Source organism: Eptesicus fuscus, chromosome 7 (assembly GCF_027574615.1).
Source record: "Eptesicus fuscus isolate TK198812 chromosome 7, DD_ASM_mEF_20220401, whole genome shotgun sequence".
Taxonomy (NCBI): Eukaryota; Metazoa; Chordata; class Mammalia; order Chiroptera; family Vespertilionidae; genus Eptesicus; species Eptesicus fuscus.
In genome coordinates this window covers 52,431,498-52,455,326 of record NC_072479.1, presented here as the reverse complement: position 1 = coordinate 52,455,326, position 23,829 = coordinate 52,431,498, and the positions used below count along the sequence as shown (strand labels likewise).

The following is a 23,829-nucleotide window of genomic DNA, read 5'->3' as shown; positions in this document are numbered from 1 at the left end:
CCATAGACCCAAGATTGTAGAGGCCAAAGGGGTCTTCACCCCTCCCAACTTCTGGGACAGCCCCAGGGACAGAGAAAGCTAAACGTGCAGAGATCCATGTCCAGATTCCCTGTCCTGGGTCCTTGGTCATCGGTGTGCCACTGTCCCTTTGTCCCCTGGGCCGGGTCACGTGTACTTGGGCTTCCTCAGCAGACAATAGACTGCTAGGGTGGGGGTGGTGAGGAGGAGCTGGAGCCTCCCTGTGGGGCTGAGGTCCCTCTGGCCGACAATGGGGGGAGGGGCCTCTTAAGGGGGAGACAGGACGTACAGCCCAGATAAGACTTAGGGGGAACAATAGAAGGAATTGAAGAAGAGAGACCCACCCTCACTGTTCCCCACCCCCAGGACTTTGGGGTCAGGGACTGGGGACCAGAGGGTGATGGGGAGGGGTGCTAAGGATTCCTGAGAGTGGAGGAGGGGATGGGGCAAATAGGATGCTAGAGCTCAGAACCTCTGCATCTCTTTAGGGATCAATGGGGTACATGAGGTGGGTGGACAGGTGACTCTTTTGTACCTAATATAACCACAAATATGCATTTGAGTGCCTACTTTGTGACTTGCACTTGTATGTAATCTATGATGTTTTGGGTTTTTTGGCTTCTAAGGAAAAAAAAAATTTCCTATCAGTTCAGTATTCTTTCTGGGGTCCTGAACTGGGGATTTAGGCTCAGGCGCTCCCACAAAGATGTGGAGTGGTGGTTCTCTGTCATCCTGTCTAATACATATATCTGCTTCCCACCTAGTTGTTCGTGGAACTGAAGAGGCCAGCAGACCTCCTTACACTCTCTTGGGGATAACCTGAGCCCCAAGAGGCTGTGGGTCTGGGGAAAGGAGACGCTGGGGTCGGAACCGCTGAACTCTTGCTCAGTGGCTCTAGGAATGAACCTAGAGGAGCCAGCTTCTAATTCAAAGGGAACTCAGTGAAGAGGTGCAGAGTGAAAAGGCTTAGGAGTGGAAAAGTGGGGGTTAGGTGTTGAGGATGTGCTTGCCTTTTGGCTTACCTCTCTGGTCCCTAAACCTTTCCACAGCCCTCTCCCCTAGCTGACTCCAGAGCTTTTGACTTGGCCAAGGATATCTGAGGAAGCGCCTAACACAGAGACACCCCCTCCCCAAGCTCTCTTCAGCTGGTAGAAGGGCGCCTCCGGGGCCGGATTGGGCCCTGCTTCAGGGAGGCGGGACTCAGGCTAGCCGGTGGAGGGGTATTTAAGACTGGGCGGAGTTGGAGGTGGCCCAGGGCAAAATGAGTGGGCTACTGGGCGCCAGGACCTGCTCAAGCCCAGGAGAGGCCTCCGACCTTAACTTCCCACTGGGCGCCAAGCTCAGGGAACCTCTCACCCAGGCGCGGTTCCAGCAGCTCTTCGGGGGCGCAGAGCAGGCGCAGGAACTCCTGGCAGAGTCCCGCCGGCCCGGGCTGTGCGGACTGTGGAGGCGGCGGGCCCGCGCCTGCTCCGGGCCGGGGGCGTGGCGCCTGCTGCTGGCGCGGCTGCCCCCGCTGCGCTGGCTGCCTGAGTACCGCTGGAGGGCCTGGCTGCTCGGGGATGCGGTGGCTGGAGTGACCGTGGGCGTCGTGCACGTGCCCCAGGGTGAGCGGCCCCAACACCCGCCTGTCAGAGGGCTGGGGAGACCCAGGGGGTGGGAACTCGGGAGCGAGGTGGTGGGTTCGTGTGGTTGAGGGTTCGGAGACAAGTTCTGGGTAAGGACTACGGAGCTCCATCAGATCCCCGCCCCCAGCTGCCCTCACGTGCGCAATCCTTGGAGAAGTCTTAGACTCGTTCCGGCTCAGGGAACTGGAGAGAAGAGAGAAGCACAACGCCTGCCCCCCCAGGTCTCCGCTGGGGTTATGGATCTGTGACCTTGTCCACCCAGCGACTTCCCACCAGGCCCGTTAACCCCTCAGTTCCCTCTGCCATCCCCTTGCCAGCCTCTGAGAGTGGAAAGAGGGCAGCATCCTGAAGCTGGGCACCCTTCATCCCTCCACCCCATCAGACCTTTCCTTCCACCTCCCCGCCCCCCTCCAGGCATGGCTTTTGCCCTCTTGACCTCCGTGCCCCCTGTGTTTGGCCTCTACACGTCTTTCTTTCCCATCCTCATCTACACCTTGTTGGGGACTGGAAGACACCTGTCCACAGGTGAGTGACCCAGTGACCTCTGTGGGGTGAAAACGGACAGGGGTTTGAGGCTTCCGCTCTTGTAAGCTTCCTAGCTCTCATCCCCCAACGCACCGCCGTTCCCCTGCCATGACCCTCTGACCTAGGCAGTGCTTATTGGGGGTGCAAAGAGGTGGGAATTGACTCGGACTTTTCCCTCCTCATGAAATTGGGTTAAGTTTTCTGGGATTTGGAGGAGGGGAGAAGGGATGTGCAGTCACCCCAAGGAGCACGCAGTGCCGGCGATTGCAGGAGGGGGTGGGGGTGCAGTCGGGACAGTGTTCGCCGCTTGCTGCCCTCTCCTAGCCGCCCCGGTTCCCGGCTTCCGCACCGGCTCAGCCTCGCGGTCTTCACCCGGGCACAGCTTCTAGGGCCCCGCCGCCTGGGCCGAAAACGCAGAGCCCGGGCTGTCGCAGCGCCCCAGGCGGCACAGCGGGTAATTTCTGCGTCTGTCCTGCGGCCCTAGGAACGTTCGCCGTCCTCAGCCTCATGACGGGCTCCGCCGTGGAGCGGCTGGTGCCCGAACCGCTCGAGGGGAACCTGAGCGGAATCGAGAGGGAACAGCTGGACGCTCAGCGGGTTGGGGCAGCTGCGGCCTTGGCCTTTGGGAGCGGGGCGCTGATGGTGAGGGAAGACCCTGGGGGAGCAGGGGGTCCACGCTGGGGGCCTGGGGTAACTGAGCCAGGGGAAAGGGGGGGGAGGGGGGAAGCAGGTCGCCCGCGCCGGTCTCGGTCAGAGGTGCGCCGAGAAACGGGCACCCTGCGCCCCAGCTGGTCCGCTCCTCCTCCGGCAGTGACCGGGCATCTCCCCCCCGCCCCCCCCCCAAGCTGGGGATGTTCGCGCTGCAGCTCGGCGTCCTGTCCACCTTGTTGTCCGAGCCAGTGGTCAAAGCGCTGACCAGCGGGGCCGCGCTGCACGTGCTTGTGTCCCAGCTGCCGAGCCTTGTGGGGCTGCGCCTCCCGCGCCAGATCGGCTGCTTCGCTCTCTTCAAGGTGGGCCGGGACGGGAGGGCCACGGGAAAGAGGCTTCTAGCGGTCCCGGAGGAGGGCAACCGGAAAGGGATGGAAGGAAGGACGAGAGGAGAGACGTGTGTCACGGGGGCGGGGCGGAGGAAAGGTTAGACCCTGAGGCTGAAGGAGGGTCGCCGCGGAGGCGGAAGCCCTGATGGGAGCCGGGAGAGCCTTGCTTGGGTCTGGTGGGCCCGCCGGGCACAGTCGCCCCCAGCTCGGGGCCCTCTGCTCACCGCCCGCCCGCAGACGCTGGCCGCTGTGCTGACCGCGCTGCCCCAGAGCAGTCCGGCCGAACTGACCATCTCCGCACTCAGCCTGGCGCTGCTCGTGCCGGTCAAGGAATTGAACGTGAGGTTCCGAGACAGGCTACCCACCCCGATCCCAGGGGAAATCGTCATGGTGAGGATGGCTCTTGGGTACCGGCCCCCTGCGCCTCACAAACCCTGCCCATCCTGTAGGAACTGGCCGCTGCCGCCCCCTAATGGAGTGCTGAGAGGCCACAGCCAGAGGTCCTGCTTACACAAGTCCTTTGCTAGGCTTCTTCCCAGAACTCTTTGACCCCCCGGAATCCCACACCCACACGTTTCCTCTCCTCGCGCCGAGTTCCCTCCACAGCTCCTAGAGCGCCTTCTTCCTCCTTACAGCGCTCGCCTCCACTCCCATCTCGCTCCTTGCCGGGTCCTTCTAACTCCCTTTCCCTTTCCACACCTACCTACGTTTCTCTTTCCAAGTAAATAAATGTTTAACGTCTCCAAAGACACACTACGCACCCGCAGACATGGCCAAACTTCCCTACGGAGAATGGCTTGGTTTTGCCTCCTAATACCCACATGCCTCCCTCATAGGACCCCCCCCCCCCGCCCCATGGGGAGGTAACATTAGGGGGTTGTCTCCTGAGTGAGAGGGACCCATCCATCTCTCTCCATAGCCCCAGAGAGGTATCACTCCTCTTTTCTTTTCTTTTCTTTCTTTTCTTTTCTTTTCTTTTTTTAATATATTTTATTGATTTTTTACAGAAAGGAAGGGAGAGGAATAGAGAGTCAGAAACATCGATGAGAGAGAAACATCGATCAGCTGCCTCCTGCACACCCACTACTGGGGATGTGCCCAGAACCAAGGCACATGCCCTTGACCGAAATCGAACCTGGGACCCCTCAGTCAGCAGGCCGACGCTCTATCCACTGAGCCAAACCGGTTTCGGCATCACTCCTCTTTCCATCCCCACTCTCCTTCACTCTACATTAGTTGTCGGGCAGCCATCCCAAACACACCCAAGCTCCCCCAGTTGCTAGGCTCCGGCAACCACCTAATCCCGCATTTTGATCCTCTCTCATGTTGGGCCCTTGTAGCCTCTGCCAGGGGACCCGTTTCCTCCCACGCCCTAATACACGCTCTTCCCCAGGTGCTTCTGGCCTCTGTGCTCTGCTTCGCCTCTTCCCTGGACACGAGATATGATGTCCAGATAGTGGGGCTGCTGCCTGGAGGGTAAGAGAGAATGAAAGAACGCCAGCGTGGCTCCTCTCACACCCAATACCCCCTTTTGTCCTGCTCCACCCTTTTGGTCTCTGTCTTCCCTATAATCCCTGGTACACCCAACCCATCTTCACCTTGGATCCCTCTCTCTCCAGATTCCCTCAGCCTCTCCTCCCCAACCTGTCTGAGCTACCTAGGATTCTGGGTGACTCACTGCCCATCGCGCTGGTTACTTTTGCTGTGTCCGCCTCCCTGGCCTCCATCTACGCAGACAAGTATAGCTACACTGTTGACTCCAACCAGGTGTGTTTCCGACTGAGGTCTCCAACCTCACTCAGGAGACAACCCCCTAAGGTCACCTCCCCATGCCTTTGTCTCTCTCTTCATCTCACTGTCCACCCCAGGAACTCTTGGCTCATGGTGCCTCCAACCTCATCTCCTCGCTGTTCTCTTGCTTCCCCAACTCGGCCACATTGGCCACCACCAGCCTACTAGTGGATGCTGGTGGGAACACCCAGGTAAGCATGCGTCCCTGAGTGAGGAGAAAGGGTGGGGCGGGGAAGAGGGGCGTCCAGGTCCAAGTGGTAGAGAAACAGGTGGCAACTATATAAAGGAGGCTGGGCCCCAATCGGTTTGGCTCAGTGGATAGAGCGTCGGCCTGCGGACTCAAGGGTCCCAGGTTCGATTCTGGTCAAGGGCACGTACCTTGGTGCGGGCACATACCCAGTGGGGAGTGTGCAGGAGGCAACTGATTGATGTTTCTCTCTCATCGATGTTTCTAACTCTCTCTCCCTCTCCCTTCCTCTCTGTGAAAAATCAATAAAATATATTTTTTTAAAAATTAAAAATAAAGGAGGCTGGGACTCTGTGAGGGAGGGTGAGGGAGGGGATGGGATTATCTAGGTCGGGGAGAAAGAAAAAAAACTAAGTTCCATTAAGACCTTTACTGTAAGCACTTACAAAACTTATGGTGCCCCATGTGTAGTTCAAAGTAAAAACATTACTAAACTGTAAAATAAATTGAGACAAAATTCTAATTTTTTTCCCCATAAGGACATTTTCACTTAAAAAGAAATATCACATATCAAAGTTCCCCCTCATATTTTTATATTTTTGGTTCCTGTTACTCAGTTGGCGCCCTAAGCATGTGGTTAGCCTGCTTTTAGGGTAATCCCACTGTGGCTTTTAAGATGGAGGTGGGTTACACAAATAGAAAAGTTGAACTACATCTAGGGGAGACGAGTGAAGGAGGCATTTAACTGGGGGAGAGGGAAGGGTAGGTGTACATGGCAGAATATCAGGGAGCTCGTGAAGAGTGAGGAATATCTGTGTGGGAAGGGACTTGGGAGGACAGAGACTTTCAGGGAAGATGAGGCCCAGTGGGCAGGGAGACCACCTCTCACAGGAGGTGGGGGAGGCTCCCTCCCTTTGCTGCTTCCATTGACCCTTCCCTTCAGCTGGCAGGCCTCTTCTCCTGCATGGTTGTCCTGTCCGTGCTGCTGTGGCTCGGACCCTTCTTCTACTATCTGCCCAAGGTAAGGCGCAGAGGCCGTGTGGCGGTGACCTGGAGGGGCGGCTGTAATCCAGAGTATTGGGGTGGTTAGTTCCTTTCCTCTGCCCCAAGGCTGTCCTGGCCTGCATCAACATCTCCAGCATGCGCCAGATGTTCTTCCAGATGCAGGAACTTCCACAACTATGGCGCATCAGCCGCATGGACTTTGTGAGAAACAGCAGCATTGCCCTCTCCCACTTTCCCAGCATCCCCAGCCTCTGCCCTGGATCAAAGCTAATTGTCCTAGTCCTAAGTTCTGTAACCCCCCACCCACGCCCCCAACATGCATACTTCTTAATCCCTTTCCTCCGAGACAAGATGAGGGGTGGGGTTGGAACCCCTTCAGATCTGAATATTTTTAACTCTCCCGGTGGTGCCAAGTCTGGGGTCAGTGTGCTTGGTGTGTATCCATCGTTGGGTCAATCCTATCCCTTCCTTCTGTCTTTCTTTCTGCCTTCTCCTGAGCCATCCCTCCCCTTCACTTACTCTGGCAGCCACTGCCCCTGGATCCTTTCCCTTAGCAGTGATGGCCTGGCCTTTCTCCTAGGTATTTCACGTCCATCTATGTCCTGCAGGCGGTGTGGATGGTCACATGGGTGTCTGTGGTGACCCTGAGCGTGGACCTGGGCCTGGCCATAGGTGTGGTCTTCTCCATGATGACTGTGGTCTGCCGCACCCAGAGGTGGGAGTAGAGATGAGGGGAGTCAAGATGAAGGGGTGGGGGACGAGAACAGAGTGCTTGGGGTGACTTCTCAGCCAGGCCAGGCTGGGAATCTGACCCCAGCTCCCTGCCTAGGGTGCAGTGTGTGGCACTTGGACTAGCTGAGGGGACGGAGCTCTACAGGCCACTCAAAGAGAGCCACAAGGTGGGTGGGCTACAGCCAAAGAGGGGAGGGATGATTAGACCTGGATGTTTCTCTGACCCTCTGACCCCTTAGCTCCTCCAGGTCCCAGGGCTCTGCATCCTGAGCTATCCAACACCTCTCTACTTTGGGACCCGTGGGCAGTTTCGGCATCACCTAGAGTGGCACCTGGGGCTTGGCAGAGGCAAGGTGAGGGACTTGGTCAAAGGGGAGTGTGGGTTCTCTGTGAGTGGGAGGCAGGTGGGTTTCTGAGGGGGATCCTTGTGCTCAAGGTGTGCACGGTCATGCTTGTGCCTCCCAAGTGGTGACCGCTCTTTTCTACTCACAGGAGACTCCAAAGATAGAGGGCCCACCTGATGCAGGTGAGATGGGATGACGAGGAGGAAGGTTTGGGAATAATGCCTGGGAGCACCTGGGTACTCTGCCTTCTCCCATCCTAGGTGCTGAGCCTGTCAGAGTGGTGGTCCTAGACTGCGGTGGTGTCACCTTCGCAGATGCTGCTGGGGCCAGAGAAGTGGTACAGGTGAGGAAGAGGGGGGTTAAGGAGAAACTCCCCTTATCATCCCAGGCATACTCTCTGATGTAGGGTGTAACCCACTGCCCCACCTCTGCAGCTGGCCAGCAGATGCCAAGATGCTGGGATCCACCTTCTCCTGGCTCAGTGTAATGGTGAGGTGTGGAGTATGGAGGGAACTGGAGCCTGGGGAATGGCCGGACACTTGAGGGAGAGAAGAGGACACAGTGTGGACTTAGAGCCTGAGAGCATGACCCCCTCTCCACACAGCCTCAGTGCTCAGGACACTGACCCAGGCAGGACTCCTGGACAGAGTGACCCCAGAGCAGCTGTTTGTGAGTGTCCAGGATGCAGCTGCTCATGCCCTGGAGAGACTGGTGAGGGGACAGTAGCAACAGGGGTGGAAGCCAGGAGGTGCTGGGCTGTAGCAAGTGAGGAGTGAGTCAGGGGCTGAAGATCCAGGCAGAGGGATTTAAGAAGGGGGCTGAGGAGGAAGATGAAGGAAGGGATGGGGATGAAATGATTAATTTATCAAGATTAAGCCAGGGAACCCTGGCTGAGTAGCTCAGCTGGTTGGAGCATCTTCCTATATAATAATAATAATAATAATAATAATAATAATAATAATAATAATAATAAATTTGCAGGTTTGATTTCTGTTCAGAACACATACCTATGTTGTGGGTCCAATCCCCAGTCAGGGCGCATATAGAAGGCATCTGATGGATGTTTCTCTCTCACATCAATGTCTCTCTCTTTTTCCCCTCCCCTCTCTCTCTCTAATCAATAAATGTATTTTGGGTTGAGGATTTTTTAAAAAATGGGTGAAGAGCCGAGTAACTCGAGGTCCCAGAGGTGTTGGTGTGCCCCTCAGACTGCCAAATCCTGGACGAGGAAGAGAGGCGCACTTCATCCATTCCTGACACGTGCCCTCCCTTTTTCAGGAGCTCACTGGTCCGAAGACTTGCACAGTATGGGTCTGACCGGGACCCTTGGAGTATGGAAGGCCCAACAATACGTGTGTGAGGGCCTTGGCCCATGAGCCCCCTTACTTGATGTAACTAATAGAATAAAGCTGAGAGCCTCTGGGATTCATGAAGTGAGTCTGGGTGTCTGCACACCGCCCCTGGTGCCCCTTCCTCCATGCCCACAGCATCGCAGAGACACAACTAAGAATGCTTTCACCTGTGTGTTCACTGGCCCTCACCCCAGCTCCAATCACCAGGTCTCTCCATGGGGGTGGGGCTGCGGCCGGTGCACAGTCCTGGATCCAGAGATGGGGGAGGGGGGCACAGTCCTGGGAATACATGTTGGGGCCTTCCCCACGCACTCAGTCACCAGGAGAGGAGGGTTTCCACTTGAGGTTCTTAGAGTCCTTTGGGCTCTTTGGCACTTGGAAAGTGACGCCCCACCTCCATGACAGGGGTGGAGGGAGGACTTGGCACTGGCTGTGGGAAGAGTTATGGCTCCATCACACCCCTGGGCACTCACAGGAAGGAGGAGTGTCACCAGGACTAGCCCCTATTTGGGATCAGGTTCTGAAGGGGATTGGGGACAGTCAGTGGAGTGGTCGCTGGGGGTAGTGGGGTTTGCTAGAAATTTCTGGCAGGGACAAGAAGGCAGGCCCAGCCTGACAGTTGAAAGGCCCCGAGTGGCCGTCACTCCGCAGTCATGCACTGCAGTTGGTGTTTGAAGAAGAGCAGGCGGTGTTTGGCCACGTGACTTCCGTCCAGCGATCCTGGGTAACGGTACCGGGCATAAGTCTCTGTCCCAGGATCCCTGGATGTCCAAGGCAGCTTCAATTTGGACGCGTGATCCACTACGACGTCTGAGCAGGATCCCACCCGAAGGGAACCGAGTCCATCCAGGAAGAATTCTGGGGGTGGAGGAAAGGGGAGTGCACAATGAAGCGTCTTGAGAGTGCAGAAGGCCAACCCTCAGGGAGAACTGAGATTTGGGGTATGGAGGGTGCGCATGCACAGACTCCATTTCTAAGGGCCAGGGGAAGTGGGGTAGAGGTGGCAGTGACCACAGTGGTAGTGGAGTTCAAGGTGGACCCAACAGCTGTTTTGGGTGCGAAGATTTACGTGGTGTGCAGGCCAGGAGGCAGAAGCTCTTTCTCTTGGTAAAACTTCGAAGAACTGCTCTAGGGGAGCCGGATGGCAGCCTTGGGCTCCGCTGGGGGGCGCCCTTGGCGCCTGGCCGCAAGGAACCTCGCCTCGGAAGGGGACCCTGCCGGGAGAGGGCGCCACTCACCCAGGTGCGCCACGCGGTTGAGGCGCGGGTCGAAGCCGACCTCTCGCACTTTGTCGGTGCGTGCCAGGAAGAAGTTGACCACGCCGTCGGTGACCACGCAGCCCGGGAAGCCGACGAGCTCGTGGTGAAAGCCACGCCTTTGCCGGAGGCAGTTCCCGCGGCCCGGCGCGCCCGGCTCCACGCTCAACAGCTGCCGGTAGGTGGTGGCGAAGCCCGAGATCTCGCGCACAGCGCCCCCCACCTGCGGTGAATGGGAGGATGGCTCCAGGAGGGGCGGGGACTGGAAGGGGGTAGGTCTGTGCTCCCTCCTCCCTCTCCCCCCCCCCCCCGGGCACCCCGTGGTTCCCCTGCCCTGTCCTTTTCGACTCTACCCCTTCGGGGCCTAGATATACCCCAGGCTCCGCTTCTTCATCCTCTCTGGTCCCAAGGGCTGGCTGCTCTCCAGCCGGGGTTTTAACACCGGGAAGCCCTCTTTCTCCACCCCCACATCCTGCGGCCCCTCCCCTACCAGGTCCAACGGCGTCCGTTCCAACACATCCACAAGCCTCTCCAGCTGCGTCCGAGCGGTGAAGATAAAATCGTCGTCCACCCACAGTACGTACTTGGTGGTCACTTGGGACACGGCCAGGTTCCGGCCTGCGAACCAGCCCTGGGAAGGGTATGTATGGTTGGCGAGGCCGTGGTTAGGACATACCTCTTTGCCACCTTTCCTTTTCACTCTTGATCACTCTAAACAGCCTGTACCCCTCTCCACACTTCGAGTTCTTGTGACTTGCGGGGAGCTAGGTAAAAAATACAGTTTCCCATTGTCAGAGTCAGTGTTGGGGGGGAGGTGTCTTGGAATGCATTTAATTCCTGAGTGCATTCATTCAACTATTTATCACGCACAAACTAGGTGCTAAGCACCATTCCAAGAATGCAGCGCGAATAAAATAGACACAATTACATGATTTCTGCTTTCACCGAGCTTACATTCCAGGAAGCCTCAGGGTTCACAGGCATCCCAGTGGTTTTGAGGCAGATAATCCGGGGAATCACTCACTACTCTGGAGCCTGCGCGCGCGCGCCCCCTCCCGGTGCCCTGGGGCGCTGGGTTCAGTCTGGCTTGCGGCGCACCTTCCCAAAAGGCATGAGATAGTGCTCGATGTGGGGACCGCTAATGATCTCTGGCTTGTCGCTGTCGTCGGCGATGATCACTGTGACGGTCGGGTAGAAGCGGCGGATGCTGGCGATGAGTGCCCGCAGCCGATTATAACGAAGGAAGGTCTTGGTGGCAATGGTGACCAGAGCGCTAATGTTGTACTGGGCTGGGAGTGAGGGGCAGAATTAGGTGCAGACAAGGAGAGTGGATAGTGAGGAGCAAAAAGACATCTTCTCCCAGACAGCCCTCTCCCAACTTGTTCCCACTGGGGCCGCACCCCTGTCCCTGCATGCACAAGCCTCACCTCCCTGTGGTAGAGAGCCAGGTGGGTACAGCCGAGGGTTGGGGAGATGTCTTATGTGAATGGTGAAGGACGCTTCATGTCCCTCGGTGGAGAACCGGACTGGGAAGAAAGGACGTGAAATGTGGAACAGCATTCTATTTTTAGTAAATAAATATTTAAGTGCTTATTCTGTGTATCACCTTTCTAAGCCCTGGTGGACAAGAACGCAATGTTCTTACCCCCATGGAACTTACATTCTAATGGAGGGGAGTGAGATGAGAAAACATTTAATTTAAAGCTAACCTTTATTGAGCATTTACTATGAGCCAGGCACTTGTTAAATTACCTTAAGTGGTAATTTAAATATGGACTCATTTAATCTTCACAATATGAAGTAGATTCCTACTACAGAAAAAAGAAGGCACAAAGAAATGAAATAATCTGCCACATTTAGACAACGATTTAAGCAACAAAGCTGGGATAGAAACCTAGCCTGGTTTCAGGTTAAGTAAATAAGAAAAGTTCAGTTACTGGTAAATATTGAATAGAAAATACGACAAGTAATGTGATAGTGAAGAGGAGACATTTGAGCTGAGATCCAGATGACAAGAAGGAGCCAGCCATGCAAAAATCTGGGGGAAGAACATTCTAGGCAGAGGAACAGCAGGGGCAAAGGTCCTAAATGGGAGCAGGTTTGGTGTAGCAAGCCTTGGCGGGTAGGTCCCTTCTGCTTGAAGTGGGAGCTTTGGGAGATAAAGCCCTTTGCCCTATAGGAAGTGGTGGGCTGGGAATAGAGCTTGTCTTCTGGCTCCTGGGGCAGATCACTTCCTGGGGCCCCCATGGTTGGCCTGAGGAGGGGACACACCCAAAGCTCAGATTTCCCTCTGGCCTGCTCCGGCCCCAGATGAACAAAGGCCTCTTCTCTCCCTCCTTGGCCCCGCTGGCCTAGCTGAAATGCCCATTGTGTGGCTGGGCAGCTCTGGCCATTGCCCGAGTATCTCCCACACCCTCTGCCATTTGCCTGACCCCGCCTTTCTGGGTTCTCTCTGTTCACCCAGACTGCCCCTACCTCCACCCAGCGCCTCGCACCTGTGTCTGCTGTGTTTGCCTGGTAGCTTCGGCTGCTATAAGTGACCAGTTGCAGCTGCCGATTGAGTTGGTCCAGTCCTGAGCTGGTGAGGGTGAGATTTGGCTGCCCCTCCCCCGTGAGAGTCACTCCAGTCACTTCCCCTGCCACGTCCCATGTGCCCAAGGAGGCAGTCAGGTTCACCTGGGAGAAGGTATAGGACAGTGCAGCGTTAGCCCCCAGACCTACCTCTTGCTGCCCTGATTCCTCCATCCCTCCTTTGTCAGCCCTGTTTTCCTTCTAGCATCCTTTTTAAAAAATATGTATATTTTTATTGATTTCAGAGAGGGAGGGAGAGAGAGATAGAAATATCAATGATGAGAGAGAATCATGGATTGGCTACCTCCTGCACGCCCCCTACTGGGAATCGAGCCCGCAACCCAAGCATGTGCCCTTGACCAGAATCAAACCCAGGACCCTTCAGTCCACAGGCCGATGCTCTATCCACTGGGCCAAACCTGCTAGGACCCTCCCAGCATCCTTGATGCCCACTTGGCCTCCCCACCCTCCTGTTCCTTCTCACCTGATATACTTCCTGACCAGAAGCAGCCTGCAGGCTCAGCCCTGGGAGGAAGGAGGGGGATGAGAATCACAGACAGCTTTGCTCACTTTCTCTTTCCTTTTTCACAACACAGAACTTATCCCTTCCTCTTGTTGAGGCAGCTGGGCATAATAGCTGAAGTAGCCTAGAGTAACTGTTTAACTCCTTCACATCAAAGCAGTAGCTCTTCTATGGCCTGCCCTACCCTTGATCAGTCTGCAAAGAATAGATTCTTTTCTCCAAACTTCCCTAGTTATAGTCTTCTGCAATTCTTGACAACTAAGAATCCCTTCTGTCCCATCTCCCACCTCATGATCCCCCTGCTGACCTCAAGTCCCTCTTGCATCAGAAGACCCGTGCCTCGAATTCCAATCTTCCCTCATTCCTCCCCACCCAGGTCAGGCGCTGCCACTCCCATGGTGGCTTAGGTCATCCCCTAGGACCTTTCTCCCCACCTGGCACCAAGATGCTCCTGAGGGGCTGTACCTCCACACCCTGCACAGGATATTGTAGGGGGCAGTTGGCAGGGGCAATGAGCAGTTGGTCAGCAGCAGACTGGCTCCTGTCAGTGGAGGAGGGGAAGAACGGAGGGAGAGTCAGGAGGAGAGGGGCTCTCCCTCCTGTCCGCCCCCCCCCCCCCCCCCCCCCCCCGCCTCAGGGCCACCTACTGCTCTCCACCAGCACAGTCATGCTTTCCTTTCATGCTGGTACCTTGAAAGGAAGGCCTGGAACTCCTGTTCCCTTGAGGCAGAGGCAGCCTTCAGCTCCTCAGGGTCAAAGGCCTTGGTGAAGTCCGTGGCTTGGACCTGCCTCTGGAAGGGGAGGTGAAGGCTACCAGCGCTGGACTCACAACTGCAATTGTTTCCAGACAGCAGCCTGGAGCGGGGGAGGGGGGCAGCGGGGAGGGGGAGTCATCAGAGCCCAGCCATACAGCTCCATTCACCCCACAAAACATTTACACAGCACCCTTCAACCCTGCCCAGCCAATATCTGTCCCCCTAAACACTGCTCTCCAAATAGTCCCTGGGAGGAGGGACCCTAAATAGGATGACCTATTCCTAAATCAGGATTTCCCAGAGGTGCAGAACAGGGCCAAAACTGCTAAGATTTCAGGGTTTTCCACCCACCATTCAGGACCCCACCGGGACTTTGCTTTATGTGGACATCATAGAGAGTTTCAGAGCCATCGCCTGACTGCACACCCTTCCTTCCCCATCACCATGACAAGGTTCAGGGAGAGCAGATTCTCCCCCCCTCCCCCAGGCCAAGACTCAATAGCCCCCTCCACCTCCCACCTCACCCCCACCACCAGCCAACCAGCTGGGGAAACCCAGGCATCAGAGCGCAGCAGTGGAGAGAACAAAAGCGCCCCCCCACCCCCCCACCCCGAGTGAGTGACGCACTGTGGCCACCACTCCTGGCACTCACCCCACCACTTGCTCCTTGATCCTGACGGGGATGTGGGCATAGCGGGGCTCGGGGGTGAGGTCCGGCAGCTCTGGCCTGGGGGGACCCTGCAGGGGCGCCCACAGCGAAAGAGGTATCCGGAGGTCCGAGGTTTCCCGGGTCCTGGCGTACAGGAGCCCCAGCGAGGCGCCGACGAGCAGCAGAACAAGCACACAGAGGGCCCTGCGGCCCAGCCGCATCCTGGGTGGGCAGTCGGGATGGGAGGGTGAGAAAGGTGGGGCGCAAAGGCGTGAGCAGACCCTGATACCCCCGCCCCGCTTCCCAGGGCGCTCTCCACATTTTGCGCGCTAGGGTTTGTACAGCGAATCGTCACCCCCTACCCACTCCCCTCACTCCCCCGGCCTTGTGTCTCCCAGCCTTCTTCTCGCCCTCTCTCTCCCGAATCTCCGTCTCCTCTAACACCCGAGGCCCAGCATCGTGACGCGAGGGACCTTTGGATGCGGAGGTTCCCACGCGGCCGCGCATAAGGAGAAGAGCCCCGCTTTATTAGGGCAGCGGGGGCCCCCAAGCTCGTCGCCCCCCCCCCCCCCCGAGCCCGCGCATCCCCCCACTCTTCGGTCACCTGCCCCCGGGTGTGCTACCAAGGGCGGCTCCACACGTTGCCTGTCATGACAAATGCAGAATCACGCCCGCGCTCCTGGGTGGCCCCGGCGGAGGTGACCCGGTGAGTGGCCTCGGGGGGGACCGAGTGGACGCGCGAGTGCGCCTCCTCCCACCTTCAGCTCGGCCCGCACCCGGCCCGGGCACTAACCTGTCTAACGCGCTAAGGCCGCGGCAAGATTTCGATCCGGGCTGCGCCAGGCTCCCAGCGCCGGCCTGGGGGTCCTCATGAGGCTGGAGGCGGCCCGATGGGAGAGCCGGGGTGAGCCTGAGAGCGGGGGGGATCCTCCTGCCTCCCCAGCGCGCCAGAGCCCTCCCGCCTCCGGACTCCCTGGGCTGTGTAGATTACGGTGCTGGGGTGGTTCTGGGCGTTTCCTGCCAGGGTGGCCGACGGCGTTGAGAAACCGCCACTCGGCGTTGAGACACCAGCTCCAGGGAACAAAGCCAGGTCTCCCCCGTCTCCCTTGCTCGGGAGGGCTCGGGCCGCCGCCCGCCCGGCGCTTCAGATCGCGGCGCCGCGCGGCTCCGCTTCGGGCTCGTTGCGGCGAAGGCTTCGGCTCCGCGCGGGGAATGCGGGCGCCTTCTGGTGGGAGCGGAGGACATTGCGGGGGCCCGGAGCCGGCGCCCAGAGGTCCTTCTCCCTTCACCCCCCATCCCAACCCCCCCAGCCCTTCGCCTCTGAACGGTTGGGGGCATCTCAACCGTCTGCACCCAACCCTGTTCTCTGCCCTATTCGTTAGGAGCCTCTTTCTCATCGTTGATTGGTGTTCATTTTCATCATGAGCTTTGGCATCTTAGTTTGTTAGTTTGTCTTTTGTGAGAGTTTCTTTCGTGTGTGTGTGTGTGTGTGTGTGTGTGTGTGTGTGTGTGTGTGTGTGTCTTGGTTAGAGGTCCTTGTAGATGACAGAAACCACTCTAGGGGTTTTTTGCTGGGTCTGAGGTAGCGTCCAGAGTGTTTTGGGGGGCTGGTTTTTGCGTGGGTGATAGTACCTTCCACAGGCTTTTGGAAGTACTTGGGGGCATTTTTGTTGGTCACAATGACTGGCAAAGCTACTGGCAATTGATGGGCTAAGTGTCCTACCACGAATAGCACAAGCCTAAGTAAGAAAGACTTGTCCTTCTGTTAGATAGGGCAAAGGTCTCAAGGGTCTGGGCCAGCGATTTTCAACCATTTTTTAAAATATATATATTTTTTATTGATTTCAGAGAGGAAGGGAGAGGAAAAGAGATAAAAACATCAATGATGAAAGAGAATCATTGATTGACTGCCTTCTACTCACCCCCCACTAGGGATCCAGCCAAGGAATCCAACCTTGACCTCCTGGTTCAAAGGTTGATGCTCAACCACTGAGCCAGGCAGGCCGGGCATTTTCAACTTTTTTTTTTTTTTAAATCTCATATCACACTTAAACTAATTACTAAAATTCGACAGCACAAAAAAGTATATTTTTTGCTGACAAAAAAAGTAGGTATAATTTTGATTTGATTCATTTACACCAGACGGCTGTTATTGTGTTGGCAGTTGTCATTTTAAAAATTTGACAATCTAGCCAAAACCGGTTTGGCTCAGTGGATAGAAGAGCGTCAGTCTGCGGACTGAAAGGTCCCAGGTTCGATTCCGGTCAAGGGCATGTACATTGGCTGCGGGCACATCCCTGGTGGGGGGTGTGCAAGAGGCAGCTGATCGATGGTTCTCTCTTATCGATGTTTCTAGCTCTCTATCCCTCTCCCTTCCTCTCTGTAAAAATCAATAAAATATATTTAAAAATTTTTTGACAATCTAAGGGAAAAGTCAAGTATTGCATGTTTAAAAAAATTTTGTGGACCTGTTGAAATCATTTGTCTGGGCCATCCTTACAAAATGCTGTTCTTGCTAAATGTTAAAATGTTGCACAATATTTTTCAGACCAACTACAACAGTGTAAGCTTCACAGGAACCACTCTGATAAGTGTAGCCAATTGCAGAAATGAAATCAACATGTAATTGGCCAAACAGTGTCTATAAGCAATGGCTAAGCCGCCCTTCCCAGCAGCAGAGCTTCGGCTCTGCGGCCCGTCTTTTTTACTTGCTGCACGAAAGTAAGAGCTACCTTGCAACAACTAGTTCTTGTTTTTGAATAGAGCACTCCGAGCAGCAAACCTCGAGTTTGGTAACAAGTTTGGTAACTCAGATGGGACCCTTTTTTTTTTTCTTTCTTTTTGGATGGCACACTCTTAAAAGAACTCCTTCTTGGTCTGGTGGGGATGCTTGTCACGAAGTCCGCAGCAGCACTCCTCACCTGTGTCTCCTCCACTGGACCGAGGACCTGTTCTATGGGCGATGCCCGCTGTCTGGCCTGCCTCCACAGCAAAGTGGACCTGTTTCGCTCAACGCTTTGGGAGGGAGACAGGTGGGTCAGGCCCCTGAATTAGTGTTCCTATTCGCATTTTGGGTACGGGGTTGTCGGAAAGATAGCTTCAGTTCTGGTGTGTGTTTGGTTTCTGGTTGGTTGGGCAGGATTCAGGGCCTGAATTAGGTCTAACTCTGGAGGGTTGAGAAACGCCTGTGGGGAAATCCAAGACATCCTTGTGTGACAATCTCTGGTCCGGTTGTCTGTCTGTCCTGCAGGAGTTGGATTTTGTTCTTTGTATGGACATTTTTGTTTGCCTTATTTGTCTTATATGTAAATGTGCTGGCTATGGGAAACTCAAATTTGATCCCTGAATGGAGCCCTTTGGGGGTACATTCTTCAGAATTGGATAAAAAGAACCCTGTTTATTTGACTTAAAGAAATGAAAGTGCTTATATAAATTAAGAAATATAGTGCTTGACTGGTGTGGCTCAGCAGTTGATCATCAACCTATGAACCAGGAGGTCAAGGTTTGATTCCTGGTCAGGGCACCTGCCTGGGTTTCGAGCTCGATCCCTAGTAGGGGGCATGCAGGAGACAGCCGATCAATGATTCTCTCTCATCATTGATGTTTTTTTTTTTTTCTCCCTCTCTCCCTCTCCCTTCCTCTCTGAAATCAATTTTTAAAAAGGTATGACTCATTTGTTATTTTTTAAAAGTAATTTACTGGTACCCTGTCCATTAATAAAGAGCATATATCTGCAAGGATGGTTTTGAGATCACTGACTCTGAGCAGGTGCAGTCATGCATTTTCTTGTGTCAGAGCCCAATCAAGTAGCTCAACTTCTGAGTAGCAGCTCATTAGCTTCCCTCCTCTCCTCTGGAGTGGGGCAGGTCGAAGTGAGAAAAGATTGCTCTCTTTATCCATAGGCAAGATGAGGTGCTTCTAAGCTGTGTCTCCTCCTTGGGGAGTGGCCCCCGCTCAGCCTGGGGCACAGGCCCTATGGTTGTGGGGAGTCTTCTGACTGGCAGTGGAATGGGCGGACCTGCGTGCTCTCTCAGCTGTGGACGCAGCAGGGTGGAGCAGCCCAGCGCTCTGTCACAGCCACGGGCAGCCATTGACATTTAGGAACAGAATGCTGTACTGCTAAGGCAGTGGTCGGCAAACTCATTAGTCAACAGAGCCAAATATCAACAGTACAACGATTGAAATTTCTTTTGAGAGCCAAATTTTTTAAACTTAAACTTCTTCTGCCGAAACCGATTTGGCTCAGTGGATAGAGCGTCGGCCTGAGGACTCAAAGGTCCCGGGTTCGATTCTGGTCAAGGGCATGTACCTTGGTTGCGGGCACATCCCCGGTAGGGGGTGTGCAGGAGGCAGCTGATCGATGTTTCTCTCTCATCGATGTTTCTAGCTCTCTATCCCTCTCTCTTCCTCTCTGTAAAAAAATCAATAAAATATATTTTTAAAAAAACCGAAACTTAAACTTCTTCTAATGCCACTTCTTCAAAATAGACTCGCCTAGGCTGTGGTATTTTGTGGAAGAGCCAGACTCAAGGGACCAAAGAGCCGCATGTGGCTTGCGAGCCGCAGTTTGCCGACCACAGTGCTAAGGTGTGAGCTGGAAGGGAGACAAGTGAAGGGAGGCCACACCACCCAGGACCCTCCTTTTAGCAGGTTGGGTCTGAATTGTGACATGTGAGTCAAGCTGTTAAAGCAGGCATCCCTTTGCCTCTCACAGTCCCACCTGGGTGAGATAGAGGGGAGGCCTTCTCAGCCCATCTTCCCTAGGCAAAGTCCCGGAGAGCCAGAAGTGAGAGGGCTGAGAGGAGCCACGATGTGTAAGGGCAGTAGGGGGTGCCACTGCTCAGTGTGGGTAACTGAGACCAAGAGAAGAGGCGAGGCAAAGCGGCGCCTTGTGTGAGCAGCCCCTGTGGCATCGCTGACCCTTACTTTGACCTCCTGTTTCATTCTGATTTTAATAACCGGAGCCTGCAGTTATTTCAGTCTTCACTTTCAGTCTTGAGTTCCTGTTTCCAAACTGGGGACAAGTGGTGGAGGAGCCACAGTCTGTGAAGGATGGAAACTGTGCGTTATATAGACCTCTGGTGATCTGCTCATCTTAAGGCTTGTCCCAGTTCATAATGGGCAATGGGTTTAGGGGGGAAAAGAGGTTGCAAGTAAGTGTGTTCTCCCTGCCACCACGAGTGGCTTTTCTGCAGCGCCCTGTCCCAAGAGAGCAGATGCAGTGGGCCATGTCAGGACTTCCTCCCCATCTGCCCTCCCTCCCAGGCAGGTACAGCTCTTTACTTGGCCCCGTGGCAAACATCACTGTGCTTGAGAAACCACGGCTCACCGACCAGATATTGTGTAGAACTGTCATATCTGGCATCCCTTCCCCCTCTGGGATTGCTGTGCTTCCCCACTAGGCTCACCCTTTGTGCATGGCCACTTCCTGCCCAGATCCTACCTGTCCTTCAAAGTCTTAGATACACCTAGCCGCTCAATAAGTGATTTCTGAATAAAAACTATGGCTTGGTGTCCTGGATCATATGGGAAAAGATTCAAATATGACAGCACCTTCCCCCTTCTCTCCCTTGTTGGTGTCTTTGTCCTTAGGGAGGCCATCACTCTGGCCCACCTTGCTTACTAGATCCCCACCAGGGTGGGAGTTTCTGAGTGGCAGGGCCCCAGTCTCCTTGATTTCCCCCCTGCTTCTGCCTCACCTCTATGGCACATGTCTCCTGTTGAATGGTGCTCTCCTTATGCACTTCTGTTCTCAGGAATCCAAGAACCTAGGGGACACTCATAAATCAGGCAGCCAGAGAATTTCACTCCTCCAACTCAAAGACGTACGCTGTCATGTTCCGCAGGTAGCAGTCACAGAAGTGTGACTTGTCCCTATTCCCTCAAGAATGAGGAATAGCCAAAACCGGTTTGGCTCAATGGATAGAGCGTCGGTCTGCGGACTGAAAGGTCCCAGGTTCGATTCCGGTCAAGGGCATGTACATTGGCTGCGGGCACATCCCTGGTAGGGGGTGTGCAGAAGGCAGCTGGTCGATGATTCTCTCTCATCGATGTTTCTAGCTCTCTATCCCTCTCCCTTCCTCTCTGTAAAAAATCAATAAAATATCTTTTTTAAAAAAAGAATGAGGAATAAAAAATCTGGCAGAAGTGGGGGGTGGGGAGGCTGGTTGGTGTGGTGACTCAGTTGTTTGGATTGTTGTCACCCTTACACCAAAAGGTGGGGGGTTCAATTCCTGGTCAGGGCCCATACCCAGGTTGCGGGTTTGATCATCAGTTGGGGCACATGTGGTAGGCAACCCGATCGATATTTCTCATATCAATGCTTCTCTCTCTCTCCCCCCCCCTTCCTCTCTCTAAAATCAATAATAAAAAAATTTAAAACTTTTAAAAAAATCTAAGGGGGGAATTGTTAGGTAGGACAAAGGTCTCAAGGTCTAGGCCATTCTTACTATATGCTATCCTTGCTAAATATTAAAATACTAGCGGCCCAGTGCACAAAATTTGTGCACAGATGGGTCCCTAGCGGCTGCCGGCTGCTGGCCAGGGCCTTCCTACATTCCTCACTGCCCCCTGGTAGTCAGTGCACGTCAAAGCGAGCAATTGAACTCCTGGTAGGTCGAACTCCGGAGGGACACTTTGCATATTAGGCTTTTATATATATAGCTAGCATATCCTGCTGCAACCTGAACACCAGCAGGCTGGGTGTTCACCATCATGCCTCCTGCACTGCCCTCCCCACTGCTTCCCTTTTGGCACCCCAAACCCGGTGTCCCAACGGGATGTGTGCCCAAGCTGCCGTCTAGCTCTCTAATGCCAGCGCCACCTACAGCTCTAGTAGAAGAATAAGGGGGCGGGTAAGTAAGGAGGTCTCTGTACCACAACTCATACAAAGCAAACTGCCTGCAAATCGACGGTGGTAAAGCACCAAGGAAGCAACTGGCTGCAAAAACTGCACACAAAAGCGTGTTCCCTCTGCTGGAGGGGTGAAAAAACCGCATTGCTACAGGCCTGGTACAATGGCACTCCGTGAAATGAGACGTTATTAGGAGTCCACTGAACGTCTGATTCACAAAATTCCCTTCCAGCATCTGGTGCGAGAAGTAGCTCCAGACTTCACATCAGATCTGTGCTTTCAGAGGGCAGTTATTGGCACCTTGAAGGAGGCAAGTGAGGCCTGTCTGGTTTTTGAAGACACCAACCTGTGTGCTATCCATACCAAACTTGTAACCCTTAGACACCTAGCTAGCACTACGCACACATGAAGAAAGTGCTTAAGAATTCACTATAACGGAAAACATTTCATTCTTTTTTTTAATTCTCATCCGAGGACATGTTTATTGATTTTTAGATAGAGAGGAAGGGAGGGAGACAGAGAGAGAGAGAGAGAGAGAGAGAGAGAGAGAGAGAGAGAGAAGAACATAGATGTGAGAGAGATATCCATCAGTTGCCTCCTTCATGAGCCCTGATGGGGACCAGGGACCTAACACACATCCTTGATATGTGACCTGAAGGGAAACAAACCTGCAACCTTTCAGTGTACTGGATGATGCTCCAACCAACTGAGCTACACTGCCCAGGGCTTTTGGATTCTTTACTTTTCAAAAAAAGTTTAATTTTTGTGTTCAGATAAATTATCTTCACTTATATCAGCTAACTTCATAAAAGAGAGGTCAGAAGGAAGAGTTTTTATACAATATTTATGATGAAATTATATATTTAGCATGAAATTATATAATCTGTGTTAAAAGTCATTTTATGTCCTTCCATAGAGAGGAATTTCAGTTGCATTAGTCTTTTCCATTGAAAATAAAATAATTAAAAAGAATAATCTTACTGCCCAATAACTTCATTATGTCATTGTGAAGCCCCACAGGTTCACAATTTGGATTTCAAGAAAAGTAATGCACTCTGTTTTCCATATTAACTGCAATACAGGAACATAGCCCTTTATAATGAGATAGTATGATTCATAGATGCTTTTCAACAATTAAGTTATTCTGAATCTAACTCTTTAAACAAGTAAGCAAAGATTTCCACAGTCATACAGGGGGACTTCAGAGGGCATATTAGGGTTGGTGGAGTTCTTGAACATTATGTATGTTCTTTGACATTGAGCCAAGAGCTAAATCTACTATTTTTTAAAAACGTATCTGAGGTTACGATGCATTTCAACTTATTTCAGGAATGTTTTAAATACACAGAAAGAAATGATGAATTGCCCAGTAGATATTATTTTTTTCTTTGCAGGGTGGTGGTGTGGTGGTGGTAGTAGGGGAGCTCTCTTTGAAACATGTTTCAGAAAAAACAAATATCCTATATAATATCCTATATAATAAAAGCCTAATATGCTAAGTGTCCGGTCATCTGGTCGGCCTTTCAACCAATCAAAGCGTAATATGCTAAGGCTGTTCGCTATGATGTGCACTGACCACCAGGGGGAAGATGCTCTGACCGGTAGGTGAGCTTGCTTCTGGGGCCCAACCAATTGGGACTGAGCGAAATGGGCCAGACATGCCCTGGAGCCCTCCCACAGTCCCTCCCCACCTGGCCAACCTTGCACGTCCCTCCCTGGCCCCGATCATGCACCAGTGGGGTCCCTTGGCCTGGTCTGCACCCTCTCGCAATCCAAGGACCCCTCAGGGGATGTCAAAGAGCCGGTTTCAGCCTAATCCCACAGGCCAGGCCAAAGGACCCCACTGGTGCATGAATTTGTGCACCAGGCTTCTTGTATGTGTGTGTGTGTGCGTGTGTGTGTGTGTGTGTATATATTTATATATATATTTAAAAAGGTACCGAGGTTAAACAAATCTTGCTAATTTAGCTATATAAGAAAAACAGTGTGGTTCATGCTCAATTGCTTATGCTACTCTTTGTTAATGTGTTTGGGTTTTGCCACAGCTAGAATCATTCATTGATGCATTCGGTCACCCCAAATATATTGAACACCTGTTATGTATCAGTTTCCAGTTCCTGGAGTTGCAGAAGGAAAGAAAGCAAACAAAGTTACTTCTCTCCTGAAGATTATATTCTAGTAGTGAGGTAAAATAAATGAAATACATATTTATGTTAGGTGGTGATATATGCTATAGAGAAAATAAAGAGGAGTATAGCGGTGGGGGCAACTAGTGGTAGCCCAAAATTAAATTACTTTAAACTTTGAAGCAGAATTTGAAACACACCTGTCAGAGCCACTATCTGGAGAAGAATACAAACTGTGTATCATATAACCCAATTACAATCAATGAATTCATCAATAATTGTTGTTGAGGAGTCCTCAAAAAACAATTATAATACTAAAAACAGCAAAAGTTATTTGTTGAAAATGTATTGAAAATATAGATACTGCATTAAACATTTTATACATATTATTTTTGTTACAATATAATTTTAGGTATATTTTATGTTTTCCATTTTAGAGATTGTAGTAGATTAAATATGGCTTTATATGACTTATAGGTT

General features: G+C 53.2%; 2 protein-coding genes and 1 pseudogene across 2 annotated transcripts; 1 reads left to right on the top strand and 2 right to left on the bottom strand.

Annotated features, from left to right (window-relative positions):
• Positions 1-1,279: 1,279 nt before the first annotated feature.
• On the top strand, positions 1,280-8,639 carry SLC26A10P (Solute carrier family 26 member 10). Its single transcript, XM_028156380.2, has 18 exons — positions 1,280-1,622; positions 2,058-2,168; positions 2,653-2,810; positions 3,014-3,178; positions 3,443-3,595; positions 4,599-4,681; positions 4,825-4,972; positions 5,074-5,187; positions 6,127-6,204; positions 6,294-6,389; positions 6,797-6,903; positions 7,018-7,087; positions 7,160-7,273; positions 7,413-7,446; positions 7,525-7,607; positions 7,699-7,753; positions 7,869-7,975; positions 8,543-8,639. Exons 1-18 carry the CDS (start codon positions 1,280-1,282, stop codon positions 8,579-8,581), a joined length of 2,058 nt encoding a protein of 685 aa, XP_028012181.2. The 3' UTR covers positions 8,582-8,639.
• A 522-nt stretch (positions 8,640-9,161) lies between these two features.
• B4GALNT1 (beta-1,4-N-acetyl-galactosaminyltransferase 1) lies at positions 9,162-15,483 on the bottom strand. The gene is made up of 11 exons (XM_008148710.3): positions 15,164-15,483; positions 14,374-14,592; positions 13,657-13,821; positions 13,401-13,507; positions 12,928-12,968; positions 12,368-12,548; positions 11,300-11,398; positions 10,971-11,161; positions 10,363-10,503; positions 9,855-10,095; positions 9,162-9,474 (listed from the first exon to the last, which is right to left on the bottom strand). Exons 2-11 carry the CDS (start codon positions 14,589-14,591, stop codon positions 9,257-9,259), a joined length of 1,602 nt encoding a protein of 533 aa, XP_008146932.1. The 5' UTR covers position 14,592; positions 15,164-15,483; the 3' UTR covers positions 9,162-9,256.
• Positions 15,484-15,514: 31 nt separating this feature from the next.
• The window catches only part of LOC129149707 (40S ribosomal protein S27-like), a 40,180-nt pseudogene continuing 31,865 nt past the window's right edge, over positions 15,515-23,829 (bottom strand).

Coding starts and splice junctions, on each gene's coding strand:
- SLC26A10P (XM_028156380.2), top strand. CDS start 1,280: ATGAGTGGGCTACTGGGCGCCAGGACCTGCTCAAGCCCAGGAGAGGCC. Junction 1,623..2,057: donor CGTCGTGCACGTGCCCCAGG/GTGAGCGGCCCC, acceptor GCCCCCCTCCAG/GCATGGCTTTTGCCCTCTTG. Junction 7,976..8,542: donor CTCATGCCCTGGAGAGACTG/GTGAGGGGACAG, acceptor TCCCTTTTTCAG/GAGCTCACTGGTCCGAAGAC.
- B4GALNT1 (XM_008148710.3), bottom strand. CDS start 14,591: ATGCGGCTGGGCCGCAGGGCCCTCTGTGTGCTTGTTCTGCTGCTCGTC. Junction 12,549..12,927: donor CTGGTCAGGAAGTATATCAG/GTGAGAAGGAAC, acceptor ACCTTCTCCCAG/GTGAACCTGACTGCCTCCTT. Junction 10,504..10,970: donor ATCTCATGCCTTTTGGGAAG/GTGCGCCGCAAG, acceptor TACCCTTCCCAG/GGCTGGTTCGCAGGCCGGAA.